Below are 13,717 nucleotides of genomic sequence, written 5' to 3'. Positions count from 1 at the left end.
TTGTATACTTGGGTGGCCACACCTGTAGAGTGAAAGGGAAATCAAAGTGGAATTAACTCAGGAGCTCAGCTGTGCCAGGTAGAGTGAGGCCATTCAAGGGTGGCGGTCATGTGGGCTGACAGGGCAGACATGCAGGGCCTGTGTTGGAGTAAGCTAAGGAGGAAGAGACAGCAGCCACACAGGGAAGGGTCCTCAGGGGGAAGGATGCATTCTATTTTGACAGTGCAGGCCAGGAAACCCCTCACCGGGGAGCTACATGGCAGCCCCCGCCCCGTCCCTGCCACCCTGGTGTTCTTACTGTGGCAGCTCTGACAGGCCTGGGACAACTGAGGGGTGGGCTCTTCTGGCCTTGGAGCAGGGTTAGTCCCAGAATGACCCTCTGTCAAGGGTAATACTTGTGGTCTGTAGGGCCAAGAGGGAAGCCAGTGGCCTTCCTCGAGCCACAGATGTGTATGCTACACAGAAAGTTCATGATAGAACCTTGTAGAAACAGGAGGGAGCTGAAGACAGTAAATTTTATTAAAAATTTTCTTAGTATTTTCAAGAACTAGAGTCAATTTTATAGAGACCTTCACTTAGAAAAGGTAATTTTTTTTTTTTAAAGATTTTATTTATTTATTCGACAGAGAGATATCACAAGTAGACAGAGAGGCAGGCAGAGAGAGAGAGAGAGAGAGAGAGAGAGAGAGAGAAGCAGGCTCCCTGCTGAGCAGAGAGCCCGATGCGGGACTCGATCCCAGGACCCTGAGATCATGACCTGAGCCGAAGGCAGCGGCTTAACCCACTGAGCCACCCAGGCGCCCTAGAAAAGGTAATTTTTAAAGACTCATTTATCTGAGAGAGCATGAGCACGCAAGCATGGCAGGGGAAGGGGCAGAGGGAGAGAGAGAGAGAATCTCAAGCAGACTCCCTGCTGAGCATGAAGCCCAGTGCAGGGCTGTAACTCATGACCCTGAGATCACAACCTGAGCAGAAATCAAGAGTCAGCTGCTTAACTGTCTACACCACCCAGGCTCTCCACGAAGGTCATTTTTATAGCCTCAGTATTTACTTAGTTTGAAAACTATGAATCAGTTGTGTTTCTCTGCCCATTTTTTTTTTTAAGATTTTATTCATTCATTTGAGAGAGAGAGAGTACACACAAGCAGGGGAGAGACAGAGGAAGAGGGAGACGCAGACTCCCCGCTGAGCTGGGAGCCCAACGCAGGGACTTGATCCCAGGACCTGGAAATCATGACCTGAGCTAAAGGCAGATCACCAACAGCTGAGCCACCCAGGCACCCCTGTTTCTCTGTTCTTGAGGAGGTTCCTGATGTTCCATTCTCAAGCCATACATGATTAAAGGGTTAGCCAAGGAGTCCTGGTTTCTCTTCTGAGTGTAGACACACCCTCAGCCCTGTGCGGCCTGAGGCCCAACCTCTGCCTTGCTGTCTTGCCTCCAGATCATCAACCTCAGACAGATCCAGGAGGTGTTCAACCAGTTCCGGGTGGTGCTGAGGTAAGGGACCCTCACCTGCCCATCGGACTCCTACATCAGGCTGCCGTTTTCATTTCCTGTGGCCAGGGTGCGGCTCTCAGCACACAGCCTTGTCTCTCATGGATGAGAAGCCAGCTCAGAGTCCTTGGGGTGTGCCCAGGCCCCTGAGCTCTCAGAACCTCCAACCCTCCCCTTCCCCTGGGGGAAGCCGGGAGGAGAGCTGTCTGTTCAAGGACAACTCAGAGAAGAAGTTCATGAGTTCATGAATTAGACGGGAGGTCCTTCTGGAGTGCCAGCCCTGAGTGTGGCCAGAGCAGGGCATCGTGAATACACCCTATGCCCCACCCCCATCTCAGGAGGCATTTGTGATGTATTGGGGTACAGACATACCTGTACAGTGAGCAGCTTGTGCTGGGTGGTAGCACAGGCATGGTGACATGATTCCCTGGGGCCTTTTAAAGATAGAACCTAGGTGGGAAACCATGGTCCTGAGGCAGGCTTACAGTCCTTGTTAAAGTTTTCTTGGAGCAGAAGTCCCTGGCATACAAGGGTGGCCACTGCCAATTTGAGGGGTGAACAGGTGGTATGTGCTCTGAAGAATCGGGGTGTGGAATGGGCTTGTTTTGTCTGGTTCATGATGAGAGTGTGGCTCCATCACAAGGGGCCACACTCGAATGACTTCTAGTTCTCATACTTGGTTCTCAATCTGGAAGGTTGAGCCTAGCTCCAAGGCGCAAGGTGTTCTCTCCTCTCTCTCAAGCCAACAGGAGCAGGAAGTGGAGTCCACTTTGCGCAGGAAGTATACCCTTATAGACAAGAATGACTTTGCTGCCATCTCTGCAGTCCAGAAGGTATGTGCGGTTGCTTCCTGTTGACAGTGTTCATGTCAGATTTTTTCCATCCCCAGACCTTTCCAGAAGCAGCAGGGGTTCTACATTCGAGCAGATCTGGGGTTGCAACAGATAAAGGGAACACCAGGATGAGCATGACCCATGCAAGAGTAAACCGGGTATGAATTCAGAATGGTCTCCAGGATTGGAGTCATGACCGTAAACATGACCATAAACAAGACCAATTCCTGGAATTAGGTTGGAAACAGGCCTTAAGATCCACAAGGGTTGGCCTGAGACACCAGACCATTGAGTGAAGTTGATGTGGAATGTGGACATTGGTGGTCAGAGACCGTGCTGTTGGAGACAGCCTCAAGCTGGCAACCTGGGCCTGCCATCTTGGCATGTGGGGTGAATATACCCACCTGAGCATAAGAGTTACTTGGGTCCCCCACAGGCCAAAACCCTTAATCTAACCCTCGGCCCTGTGGCTGGCCTCTATCCAGGCAGGGCTTATGGACGTTGACGGCCACCTCGTGGGTGAGCCTGATGGACAAAGCTTCGGACTCGGGGTCATGCCTTTCTCTACCAAACCTGGGAAGAAACCCAAGTCCAGGAAGATGTTCAAAGAACAGCTCAGGTGAGGAACCTTCCTGTTGCTTTACCTGCTCACCACTTGGCCCTCCTCAGCTGGTGAAAGAGAGGACACAAGCTAGTGTCTCTGCTACTGCGTGGTCCCCGTTGCTCGTATTGCTGAGAATACTAGCAACATCTGTGGGGTCCAGGCTAAGCTGGTTACCTCTTGTACACATAGCAACCCCAGGAGGTAGGTGGTCATGGCTCCATTTTACTAATGTAGAAACCAAGGCTTGGAGAGGGGAAGTCACTTCCAAGGTGACACCACTGACGAGTGATAGAGTAGAAGAGAGACGCTGGGTACTGCCCTGGTATTACATGTGGAAACCACCCCTAACCGGAGTCCTTCTGTGACCCAGCTCCTTGGTACTCATGTCACCTGAATGCCCCAGTTCACCTTCCAGACAAGAATGGTTTGTGTGCGCCAGGCGAGAAGAGTGTCAAGGCTCACTAAATGAGATGCCCTCCCTGGAAGGTGCTGGTAGCTGTGGACATGAACACAGGCTCTAGGAGGCTTCTCTCACAGAAGGGGTCACCTTGTGTGAGGCATGGCAGCCTCTCTGGGCTTCCGTTTTCTTCTTCCTAAATTGGGGAATCATAATAGTAGCTTCAAAGTCAGGAGGGTTGTTGGGAAGATAAACAGGTGAAGGCAGTCCCTGTACCTAGAAAGTACACCATGCGAATGGGTGTTGCTATTATTATCGTCTGTCAGAGGACACAGGCCGGAGCTGATTGTAGAAAACTGTTCCATGTGGGGCAGGAGTTGAGTAGCAGGGGTTGCCCAGGCCCCTGGTCTCCTCCTGACGGCTCAGGCCTGCTCACATGTGCCTCTCTGAGGAGAAGGAAGACCCTGGGTGCCATCACTTGGAGAGAGAGGGCAGCTACTTTTCTGGGAGTGGCTGTGGGCATTCGTGGAGGCAGGAGAGTGGGTTGTGGATTGATCAGGGCAGCAGGGCAGACATGTCTTGCTTTATCTTTGGTCCCCAGACAGACCTATGTGGGGTGGCGGCTCTCCTTCCCGGGATGGCTGTGTGATGAAGACCTCCGCAGCCCGATGCTCCAGGGAGACTGTGGCCCTCCTCACAGGCCCAGCCACTTTCAGACCTGGAGACTGCCTAGTTTCTCCAGGTGTCTCCTACCAGGGACTGCTAAGGGAGGGCTCCTTATTCTGATGAGGGGGAGAAGAATGCCCATTGGCGTGGCTTAGGGTCATACCCTTTGCCCTTCAGCCTAGGTTTATGATCCAGCTAGGACTGCATGGGATGGGGCTTTTGCTGTCTGTGGGTTTGGAAATGTCACTCCCCTAAGTACCAGAGATACCTTACTGCCTCTGACTGAGCCCTGGGGCCTCCCTGCCTTCTCCTTCCAGCTCCTCAGGAAGAAAGGAAGGTGCCGGCAGCCCTGTGAGTGGCAAGGATTTGGAGGTCTCCATTTCCAAGACCCAGGCAACCCCATCGTCCAAGGAGGGGGATGTCAAAGACTTGCCCCTGCGGGACCGGGAGACCTCCAGCACTGAGCCCCTTCCCTTAGACTCCCCAAAGGAGGAGTGGCGCCCACCCAGGTAAGCACCTCAGGCCAGTTCACCAGACCACTCAAAACCCGAGTATGGTCATGTCAAGAGTGCCTACCGATAAATGAGAAGTAAAAGAGGGGGTAATAGGCAAAGGCCAGGAGCACAGTCCGGAAAGAAGCAATGTGATGGCTGAGCCACACACGAACCAGTCCCGCCTTAGGAGCCCTCCAAGATACACAGTTATACGTGGAATCATTTTAGGCTCTTCAGAGAGTAGTCATTTAAAGAATTATGTTTATATTTAAAAAAAAAACTAATGTATTTATATTAAAAAAATAACTAACTTAAAAATAACTAATTAAAAGTCCCCATCTTTTCAAGGTATGAGACCCCTTCCTCTAGCTACACGGTTCCTCTCCCTGGTGAGCCAGTAGTTGAGTGTTCAGCAGTGGAGCCTGAGGAAATGATTAGAGCTGTGGACAGAAATTTATGCGAACAGATGTTCATGGCATCATTCATTTAAAAAGCCAAAAACGAGTTTTGGAAACACCTTCACTAGCTAATGTTACTGAAAAGGTACTAAGTGAATGATTGCCTCTGCCCTTGGGATGTACAAGGATGTGCGTGAAGAATTCTTTCCTTAGCAGATGAACATTTCCAAGAACTCAGAGAAGTTGAAAGTACTGTACAGCCGACACCCTCTTGGTTCTGCATTGAACACGTTACTTACTTCATCACACATCCGTCTTTCTCTCCATCCCTTTTATTTTTTCAATGCATTTTTTAAACTTTTTTAAAAAATATTTTATTTATTTGACAGACAGAGATCACAAGTAGGCAGAGAGGCAGGCAGAGAGAGAAGAAGAGAAGCAGGCTCCCTGCGGAGCAGAGAGCCCGTTGTGGGGCTTGATCCCAGGACCCTGAGATCATGACCTGAGCCGAAGGCAGAGGCTTTAACCCACTGAGCCACCCAGGCACCACCCCCCCCTTTTTTAGTATTTTATTTATTAATGCATTTTTTTAACTTTTAAAAAATTTATTTATTTTTAAGATTTTTATTTATTTATCTGAGAGAGAACACACAAGAGAGAGCACACAAGCAGAAGGGAGGGGCAGAGGGAGAGGGAGAATCAGACTCTGAGCCTGAGGGGCAGGGGGCTCTCAATCCCAGGCCAAATTCAACGGACCCGAGCCACCCCAGCGCCCCCTGATGCATTTCAAAGGAAGCTGCAGACAGTCCACATCCCCTGCCCCAACACTTCACCTCACATCCTCACAGCGTGAAGGAATGCCTCTGTGACAAACATAAGATGTAAAATGATATCTGCTGCATGACGTCAAATGTTAAATAATGTATCAAAGAAATCCCCGAAGGAGATACACCAAATCATAGTTGCCAATAGGTAGTGAGTGGTTTTTTGCTTTGTTTTCTGTTTTTTACACTTTTCCTCGTTGTCCTCACTTGCTGCGATGGTCAAGTGCCCTTGCTGTGGGGAGGTGGGGAGCGGGTGGAGTCAGAGACAGACCCCGGGGGGGCGTGGTTCCTGCACAGGGTGCCTGGGACTTCTAGTCGCCTGCCCACAGAAGACCCTCACCAACCACCCCAGGAAGAGGGGCAAAGTGCCTGGTAGCTCTGGCTCCCCCTTCCCCTCCCCTTCTGACTTCAGGCCCAGTACCCCACCCCCAAAACCTGTGGCCTTCGAGGACTTTAAGAACGAGCGGGGCAGTGAGATCAACCGCATCTTCAAAGAGAACAAATCCATCTTGAATGAGCGGAGGAAAAGGGCCAGTGAGACCACGCAGCGCATCAATGCCATCAAGCGGGAGATGGACCTGACCAAGGAGGCACTAAATTTTCAGAAATCAATCCGGGAGAAGCAAGGTGAATGTGGTGGGAAGGTGGCGGGTGGCGGTGGGAGCTGAGTCATCCTGCTCTAAATGGGGCAGCCTTGGACACCGGAGGACGGAAACGGGAGGGGACCATGGTCTTCACGCCTGGGTCATCGTGTGGGTCTAGTCAGCCCCGGGGAGTCACAGGCTCCTTCCCTATCAGGCAGCCTTTGCCTGTGGATCTCCCGCTATTTTGTTATCTCAGACCTAGGTGCTGGTGCCTTCTACCTGGTGTGTGCTGCTCCCAGTGGAGAAGCAGGCCTTTGGTCCTATAGACACTTCCCCAGAGAGATGGGCAGCTGGTGACCCCCACAAGGGCCCTAGGTCCTGGTGTGGTCTCACTGCCCAGGGTGGTCTGATTGGCGTGAGGGTGCTGGTGAAGACATGAAACTGAGGAGGGAAAGAGAGGGCTTAAGGAGCCATTGTCACTAAGACCATTCCTCATGCCCATCCCTCACCACCCATGCTGGCCTGGCAGTCTCATCTCCTAAGGCAGGTGGCATCTGGGGGGCCCTTAGGCTCAGAGAGGAGGGACCTCAGTGTGGCGAGGGTGCTTACCTGGTGACCCTGACCCTAGTGCCCTTGTCCCAATGAGGGACCCGTGCTCACCCTGCCCTGGGGTGTCCTCCCACCTTGAGTGTGCAGAGGACTCATCGGGGAGGGCCGTTCAAACACAAACTCCCAGACCCCGACTACTGGCTAACTTGGGAGATCTGGAGCAAGGCCCAGAATGCATTTTAATGATTAACCATCTCGATTCGGAGGCGAGAGGTTCGGAAGCCACATTCTTGTTCACAGTCCTGGTCCCATTGTCCTTCTCCAGACGGGGCACACCGGAGGTTAGCGGGCTTCCCTTGGCTAAGCCACAGCCCTGTTCCAGGCGGGCCGCCCAGATGGCAAGCTGTTGGGGCATCTCCAGATGTCATCTGTTTTATTTTGGCGGGCCAGGCGGATCATCTCACAGTGGGATGTGCACTTTACTCGTTTATTTCTCAGAGGGCAGCTCCAAATACTTCAGGCCACTCTGCTTATACCCTACAGATCAACAGTGACACACTGCTCCAGAGGGCTAAGCCTCCATGGGTCTGGGCACGGGGGAGGGCTGGCAATGGTGGCTCCAGCCAGAACCTCCAGGGTGAAGATCTTACAGGACCAATGACTTCTTTGTCCCTTTTGCCCACACCTTCTTTGACTGCAACTTCTTATTACTTATTTACATATCTTAGATAATATATATTCATGCTATGCTGACATATCATTTATGCCTAAATATACCTGAAAACAGATATTTTTAAGGAATGAGATGAAGATTAAATAAACATTTTTATTTTATTTTTATTATTTTTTAGCAGATTTTATTTATTTATTTATTTGTCAGAGAGAGAGAGCACAAGCAGGCAGAGTGGCAGGCAGAGGCAAAGAGAGAAGCAGGCTCCCCACTGAGCAAGGAGCCTGATGTGGGACTCAATCCTAGGACCCTGGGATCATGACCTGAGTGGAAGGCAGTGGCTTAACCGACTGAGCCATCCAGGTGTCCCAATAAACACTATTTTAAAATAGTGAAAATTTGGGGGCACCTGGCTGGCTCAGTTGGAAGAGCATGTGACTTGATCTCAGGGTCGTGAGTTCGAGCTCTGTTTTGGGTGTAGAGATACTCAAATGAATAAAAACTTAAAATATTTAAAATTTTATCTATCAGTATAAAAACATTTTAAAAAAGATTTTATTTATTTATTTAAGGGAGAGAGAGCACAAGTGGGGAGCAGAAGGAGAGGGAGAAGCAGGTTCCCCACTGAGTAGGGAGCCTGATGTGGGACTCGATCCCAGGACCATGGGATCGTGACCTGAGCTAAAGGTAGTGGCTTAACTGACTGAGCCACCCAGGCGTCCAAAAAAACACATTTTTGCTCTTTCCCCACCAACATCAGTTGTTTTTCCATTGGTTATTAAAATACCAAATAAAATACTTTTATCTTGAGGGAATAGATCAAGAAAATTTGCTTTTTGATTCATTTTGATTGATAGCCACTTATTGGCCCAGAAAGGTCAGCAAATTTGGCATGCTAATTAGTGTTTTGTGAAAGAAAAATGAAAAATCATTTTAGGTTCAACTCTTTGAAGTTTTTTTCCTTGGCAATAATCAGAGGAACCGCCCCGCCCCCCCACCCTGTGGGACACGAAGTGTTCATGGTCACGGTCCCTCCCCATGTCAACAGAATACTGTAAAGACTTTACTCTGTGAAGGACTTGTGTCTGTTACAGTGACCACACTGGGGACTGCCCACAGCACACAGACCAGGCCGCTCTGCACTGAAGGGGAGGGACCTTGGTGGGGGGGGCACTCTGTATCCCCTCCTACTCTAGACTTCTTGAATTGGGACCAATTCAAGATTCCTAATTGCTTCTCCATAAATGGTGTCAGTGAATATGTAACTGAATTTTTCCCCAGGAAATATCAGTGGAAGGACACCTGGAGACTGCCTCACGCTTCCGGCTCCCTCCCCTGGCCACATACCTCAGTCACACGGAAGACTCACTCTCCAGGGTTCCTGGGGGTGGGAGCCCCACAGCCCTGATGGGGTTGACCTGATGCCTATGCTGAGATTTCAAGGTCCCGTGGGCAGTGTCCGGCTGAGTGCGTGGCCCCACAGACTGTATTATTTTGTCTTAACTCAGTAACCCTCATCTGACAGACCTTAAAAGCTCATGTAGAGACCATGAGATGACAAAACAGCACAACGGACTCCTTTCCTCCTGGAGCCTCTGATAGCCTTTTGACATGATACAGATTCACACATTCTGTTATTAATAACCTTGCCCAGGTGCCTTGTGGTGCTAGCCTGTGGTGGCAATTCGTGTCTGTGACTCACAAAGAACGTAAATGTCCATTCAGTTGAGGTTATTACGGAACTATCTTTGGCCAGTGAGGTTTAAGATCAAAATAAGTGTGAAGCATGTGCCATCTCTACCCTCTCCCCTGCCCACTCGTCCTGTTCTTAAAGTTGCCAGTGTGGCCCCCTCCGAGCTGAACTCCCTCTTCTGGTGAGAAGTATCCTGGTAGCCTGGCCTCCTCATGCTTTGCCCACCCCCACTCCACAAGCCAGCCCTTCCTCTAGTCTGTGGTCTTCATGCCAGCACTTTGTTCCTTCTTTCCGGAACGCCTTCCTCCCCACACCCCAGGTGAGCACCTCATTCTCTGACCTCCTCTGTCCCTGCAGGCGAGTATGAAAACAAGGGGCTGATGATCATCGACGAGGAGGAATTCCTGCTGATCCTGAAGCTCAAAGACCTCAAGAAGCAGTACCGGGCTGAGTATCAGGACCTGCGTGACCTCAGGGCTGAGATCCAGTACTGCCAGCAGCTGGTGGACCAGTGTCGTCACCGCCTGCTCACGGGTGTGCCATTTGGGAAGGCCGGCTGGCCACCTGAGGTCACGGGAGGCAGAGGGCCGGGCCTGGGTTCTGGAAACTATGTCAGAGCGTCTCTCTGACAGGGTCTGGGCCTGGGCAGGGCTTCCGAAGTGTTCCTAGGACTCTGAGAGCCGGAGAGGGAGACAGGAAAGGGTGAGACCCTAGAGCAGGAAGCGAACAGAGGGTGAGCCTATGACAAGCACACACACAGGCTTTATCTGCTTCCGGGGCCTCCCGAGCACCTCACAGTGCTGTCTTCCCGCCTCCCTGCAGAATTTGATATCTGGTACAATGAATCCTTCTTCATCCCTGAGGACATGCAAGTGTCTCTGAAGCCAGGTAGCAGCATCCGGCCGGGCATGGTGCCTGTCAGCAGGCTCGTATCTCTGGTGAGTGCCACAGGGGCTGGAGTGGGGACAGTGGATGAGCACAGGGTGTGGGGGCAGTACCCTTTGTACTCTGTTTTCTCCACAAAGATGGCAGTGTATAGGCTGCTCCCAGATTCTCCCACAGCTGGCCTGGGCAAATGAACAGGTCCAGGTCTCTCCCCCATTATGGAGGATGAGGACACAGAAGACATCACTTCCTGCTGCCACCTTTCTGGGGGAGCTCATCCTGCCAGGTGGCAGCTACAGAGTATCTGGAAAATATGGGCCTGGGGGTTATGAGCTACCCTGCGTGGGGGTTTGCACACCCTGCGAGTGGCTGCCCTGATGCCCCCCACAGGCCCTGTCAGGGTAGATCCTAACAATGGCAGGCGGAAGGGACTGAGCCTGAGCCTCTCCTAGGGAGAAGATGACCAGGACAAGTTCAACCAGCTGCAGCAGAGGATGCTGCCTGAGGGCCCGGACTCCATCTCCTTCTACAATGCCAAAGTCAAGACAGAACAGAAGGTAACTTGGTGTGGGGGAGGGGGGCTCATGTCTCCAGGAAGGTGGGGCTTCAGGGAGCACATTATTAGGACACCCAAGATCACGCTTCCCACTTTGGAGAGACAAAGAAGGACTCTGGCAGCCGAGGGATACACAGAGTCACCCAGAGTCAGTGGGTATCTTTTGCCAACTCCAGAGTCCTAGATTGGGTAAATCCAGCAGGGGTCCCACAGACCATAGCCAGGCCTGCAGATGGTTATTGGGAGCTAAGCTGGCACCATGTGTGGGTCACAGCCCAGGGCAGGGTCTGGGAATCTTCTGAGACCACTGCCTGTTGGGGACAACCTCTCCAGTGGGGGCCACCATAAACAGGAGGCAGGGGACAGAGGACCACATGCAGCTGAGGCAAAGCTAGACAGGGTGTTGGCCACAGGCTGGGCCTGTACTCTCCTCCCTCAGCAGGTGGGGCTGGAGTGGCAGGGCTCGCTCTGCTGAGGCTCAGTCTGGAGCCAGAACACAGAGGCCCTGTGGTGTGAACTTTGTGCACATAGAGTCTTCATTTTTCTTTTTTTAAAAGATTTTATTTATTCATTTGAGAGAGAGAGCATGAATGGGGGTTGGGGGAGGGGCAAAGGGAGAGGTAGAAGCAGACTCCCCAATGAGCAGGGAGCCCCATGCGGGGCTGGATCCCAGACCCTGAGATCATGACCTCAGCCTAAGGCAGATGCTTACCCCACTGAGCCACCCAGGCGCCCCCCACAGGCCGGTCTTATACAGCAGGTAGCAGGTGCGCATGGGGAGTTTGCCCAACAGAGCACATTTAAAAAGTATAAATACAAAATATAAATATAAATACAAACACCTAGTCCCCCACCCTCTCTGACAGGGAACCCCTGTCACTTGTTTCTTGTGTTCCCATGGCATTTTGTGCTGTATCTTGCCTTTCCCACTAAATAGTGTATCCTGAAGACCATTCCATGTCAACCCATGACATGGGTCTTTTTTCTTCTTAAAGCTGTGCACTAGTACTCCACTGTAAGGAGGTATCAAAAGGTACTTAACCCACCTCATACTGAGGAACATTTGGGCGGTTCCACTGCTTTACAATACAGATAGTGTGATAATCTCGTACAGATGCACATTCACATATGAGTGAATATAAGTGAAAGTTCAGTTTTTATAGAAGTGAATTTCTTGGTCACGAGGATGTGTGTGCTTTAGTGGGTGGTGCCAGATCCCCTGCCTGGAGCCGGACCCATCTGTACTTCCACAGCCTCACCACAAGATGTGTCATCCTGTTTTTTGTTTTTTTCCAATCTGAAAGGTGAAAAAAGGTCTCGCAGGGGAGCTTTAATTTGCATTTCTGTTACTATGAATGAAGTTGGGCTTCTCCTATGCTTCAGTGCCATTTTAATTTCTTTTCCTGTAAATTGCCTATTCCTGTTTTTGCCTATTTTTCTATTGTTTTCTGGTCTTAATTCTTATTAACTTATAGGAAGTCTTGATATACTGGGAAGATTGTCTCTTCATGATATGAGTTGCAAATATTTTTCCCTGTTTGTCATTTGTCTTTTGTGTTTATCTCTGGTTTTTTGTAGTTATTCTGTTGAGTTTTTAAAAGATTTTATTTATCATTTGAGTGAGAGAGAGAGAGAGACAGCACACATGAGCAGGGGGAGAGGCAGGCAGAGGGAGTGGGGGAGAAGCAGATGCCCCGCTGAGCAGGACCCCAACACGGGGCTCGATCCCAGGACTCTGAGATCCTGACATAAGCTGAAATCATGATTTGGACACTTAACCTACTGAGCACCCAGGTACCCCAAGATTGTGCATTTCTAACTAGGCTCAGATGATAGTCGTTCTGCCATCCAGGAACACACTTTGAGTGGCCCTCCAGGCCTCCAGGCCTTTCTCTCTCCAGACCTGGACTTAGCTTCTCCCTGAGGTCTATTCCTTCCTCTGTTCTACTCCCTTCACTTCTCATTTTCTTGCCCCAGTCTTTACCCTGTCATGCTTCCATTTTCTAAGACTTCCCAGCTCCAATGTCCCATATCCCCTGACTGCTTATTCTGTGTCTCTCCAGAGGGAAAGCCTAGTTGGCTCTTCTTGGGTTAAGTGTACATTCCTTGTTCAGTTCGCAGCGGTGTGGAGAGGCATCTGCCCAGGCCAGCTGCCTGGCCCCAGTCCTTCAGCAGGAGGGAGGATGGCTTTATCAGGCAGCCAAATAACGTTAGGCTGCGAGTATCAAGCCTTAGTAACCCCGGTGACTGTAGGGAGGCCCATATCAGTGGGCAGAGCCCTGTCTCTCTGGAAAGGTTTACTGGAACCCAATCACTTGGCTGGGGCAGGCAACCCCGGCCAGGCTGCTCCCATGGACCCCACTGGCTGACTCCAAAAAGCTTGCTCAGGGTTGTCCATGAAAATCTCTCTGTGGGAAGATGGGACTCTCCCAGAGGCCTGGGGAAAGAATGGAGTAGGGGCAAGTGGGCTTAGATAGCCTACCTCAGAAATCATTTGACTGTGACCGCCATGTAGGGGCTTCCTTCTCTGGCTACAAAGAGGCCTGCCCCTGCTGGGCTCGGTGGAGGGGGCACATGGTAGGAAGCAGGGTTCCAGCTTTAGTTTTTTGCAGACAGATATCCAGTTTTCCCAGTGCCGGTTGTTGAAAAAAAGGATTCTTCATTGAATGATCTTGTTACCTTTGTTGAAATTCAATTAACCATATATGTGAGGGTTTAATATTTGGACTCTCAATTCTATTCCACTGATCTGGAAGTTTGTCTTTATGCCAGTACTGTAATGTCTTGGTTACTTTAGACTTGTAGTTAGTTTTGAAATTATAAAGTATGAATTTTCCATCTTTGTTCTTCTTTTTCAAGATTGTTTTGACTATTCTGGGTTCTATTTCCATACAGATTTGCAGACCAGCTTGTCAGTTTATGCAGAGAAGCCAGCTGGGACAGGGGTTGTGTTGAATCTCCAGATTGATTTGGGGAATAGTATCATCTTACCAATATTAAGTCTTCAAATCTATAAACATAGCTCTCTCTCTCTCTCTCTGCCTGCCTCTCTGTCTACTTGTGATCTCT

The 13,717-nt window shown here is 50.5% G+C and overlaps 1 protein-coding gene across 6 annotated transcripts in view; it reads left to right on the top strand.

The window, feature by feature from the left end:
- Positions 1 to 13,717, top strand: part of KIF9 (kinesin family member 9) — a 48,814-nt gene that overhangs the window by 29,790 nt on the left and 5,307 nt on the right. For all 6 annotated transcript variants that reach the window (XM_032867890.1, XM_032867889.1, XM_032867886.1 and 3 more), the window contains 8 exons: positions 1,443 to 1,498; positions 2,238 to 2,328; positions 2,814 to 2,947; positions 4,313 to 4,504; positions 6,124 to 6,338; positions 9,565 to 9,741; positions 10,030 to 10,145; positions 10,545 to 10,649. In XM_032867890.1, the coding sequence (XP_032723781.1) occupies positions 1,443 to 1,498; positions 2,238 to 2,328; positions 2,814 to 2,947; positions 4,313 to 4,504; positions 6,124 to 6,338; positions 9,565 to 9,741; positions 10,030 to 10,145; positions 10,545 to 10,649 (1,086 nt within the window). The remainder of the gene's footprint in view (positions 1 to 1,442; positions 1,499 to 2,237; positions 2,329 to 2,813; positions 2,948 to 4,312; positions 4,505 to 6,123; positions 6,339 to 9,564; positions 9,742 to 10,029; positions 10,146 to 10,544; positions 10,650 to 13,717) is intronic.

Source organism: Lontra canadensis, unplaced genomic scaffold (genome assembly GCF_010015895.1).
Source record: "Lontra canadensis isolate GAN:19392208 unplaced genomic scaffold, GSC_riverotter_1.0 scaffold35, whole genome shotgun sequence".
NCBI classification, from domain to species: domain Eukaryota; kingdom Metazoa; phylum Chordata; class Mammalia; order Carnivora; family Mustelidae; genus Lontra; species Lontra canadensis.
The sequence above is the reverse complement of the archived record's forward strand: the minus strand, read 5'-3'. Positions and strand labels throughout refer to the sequence as shown.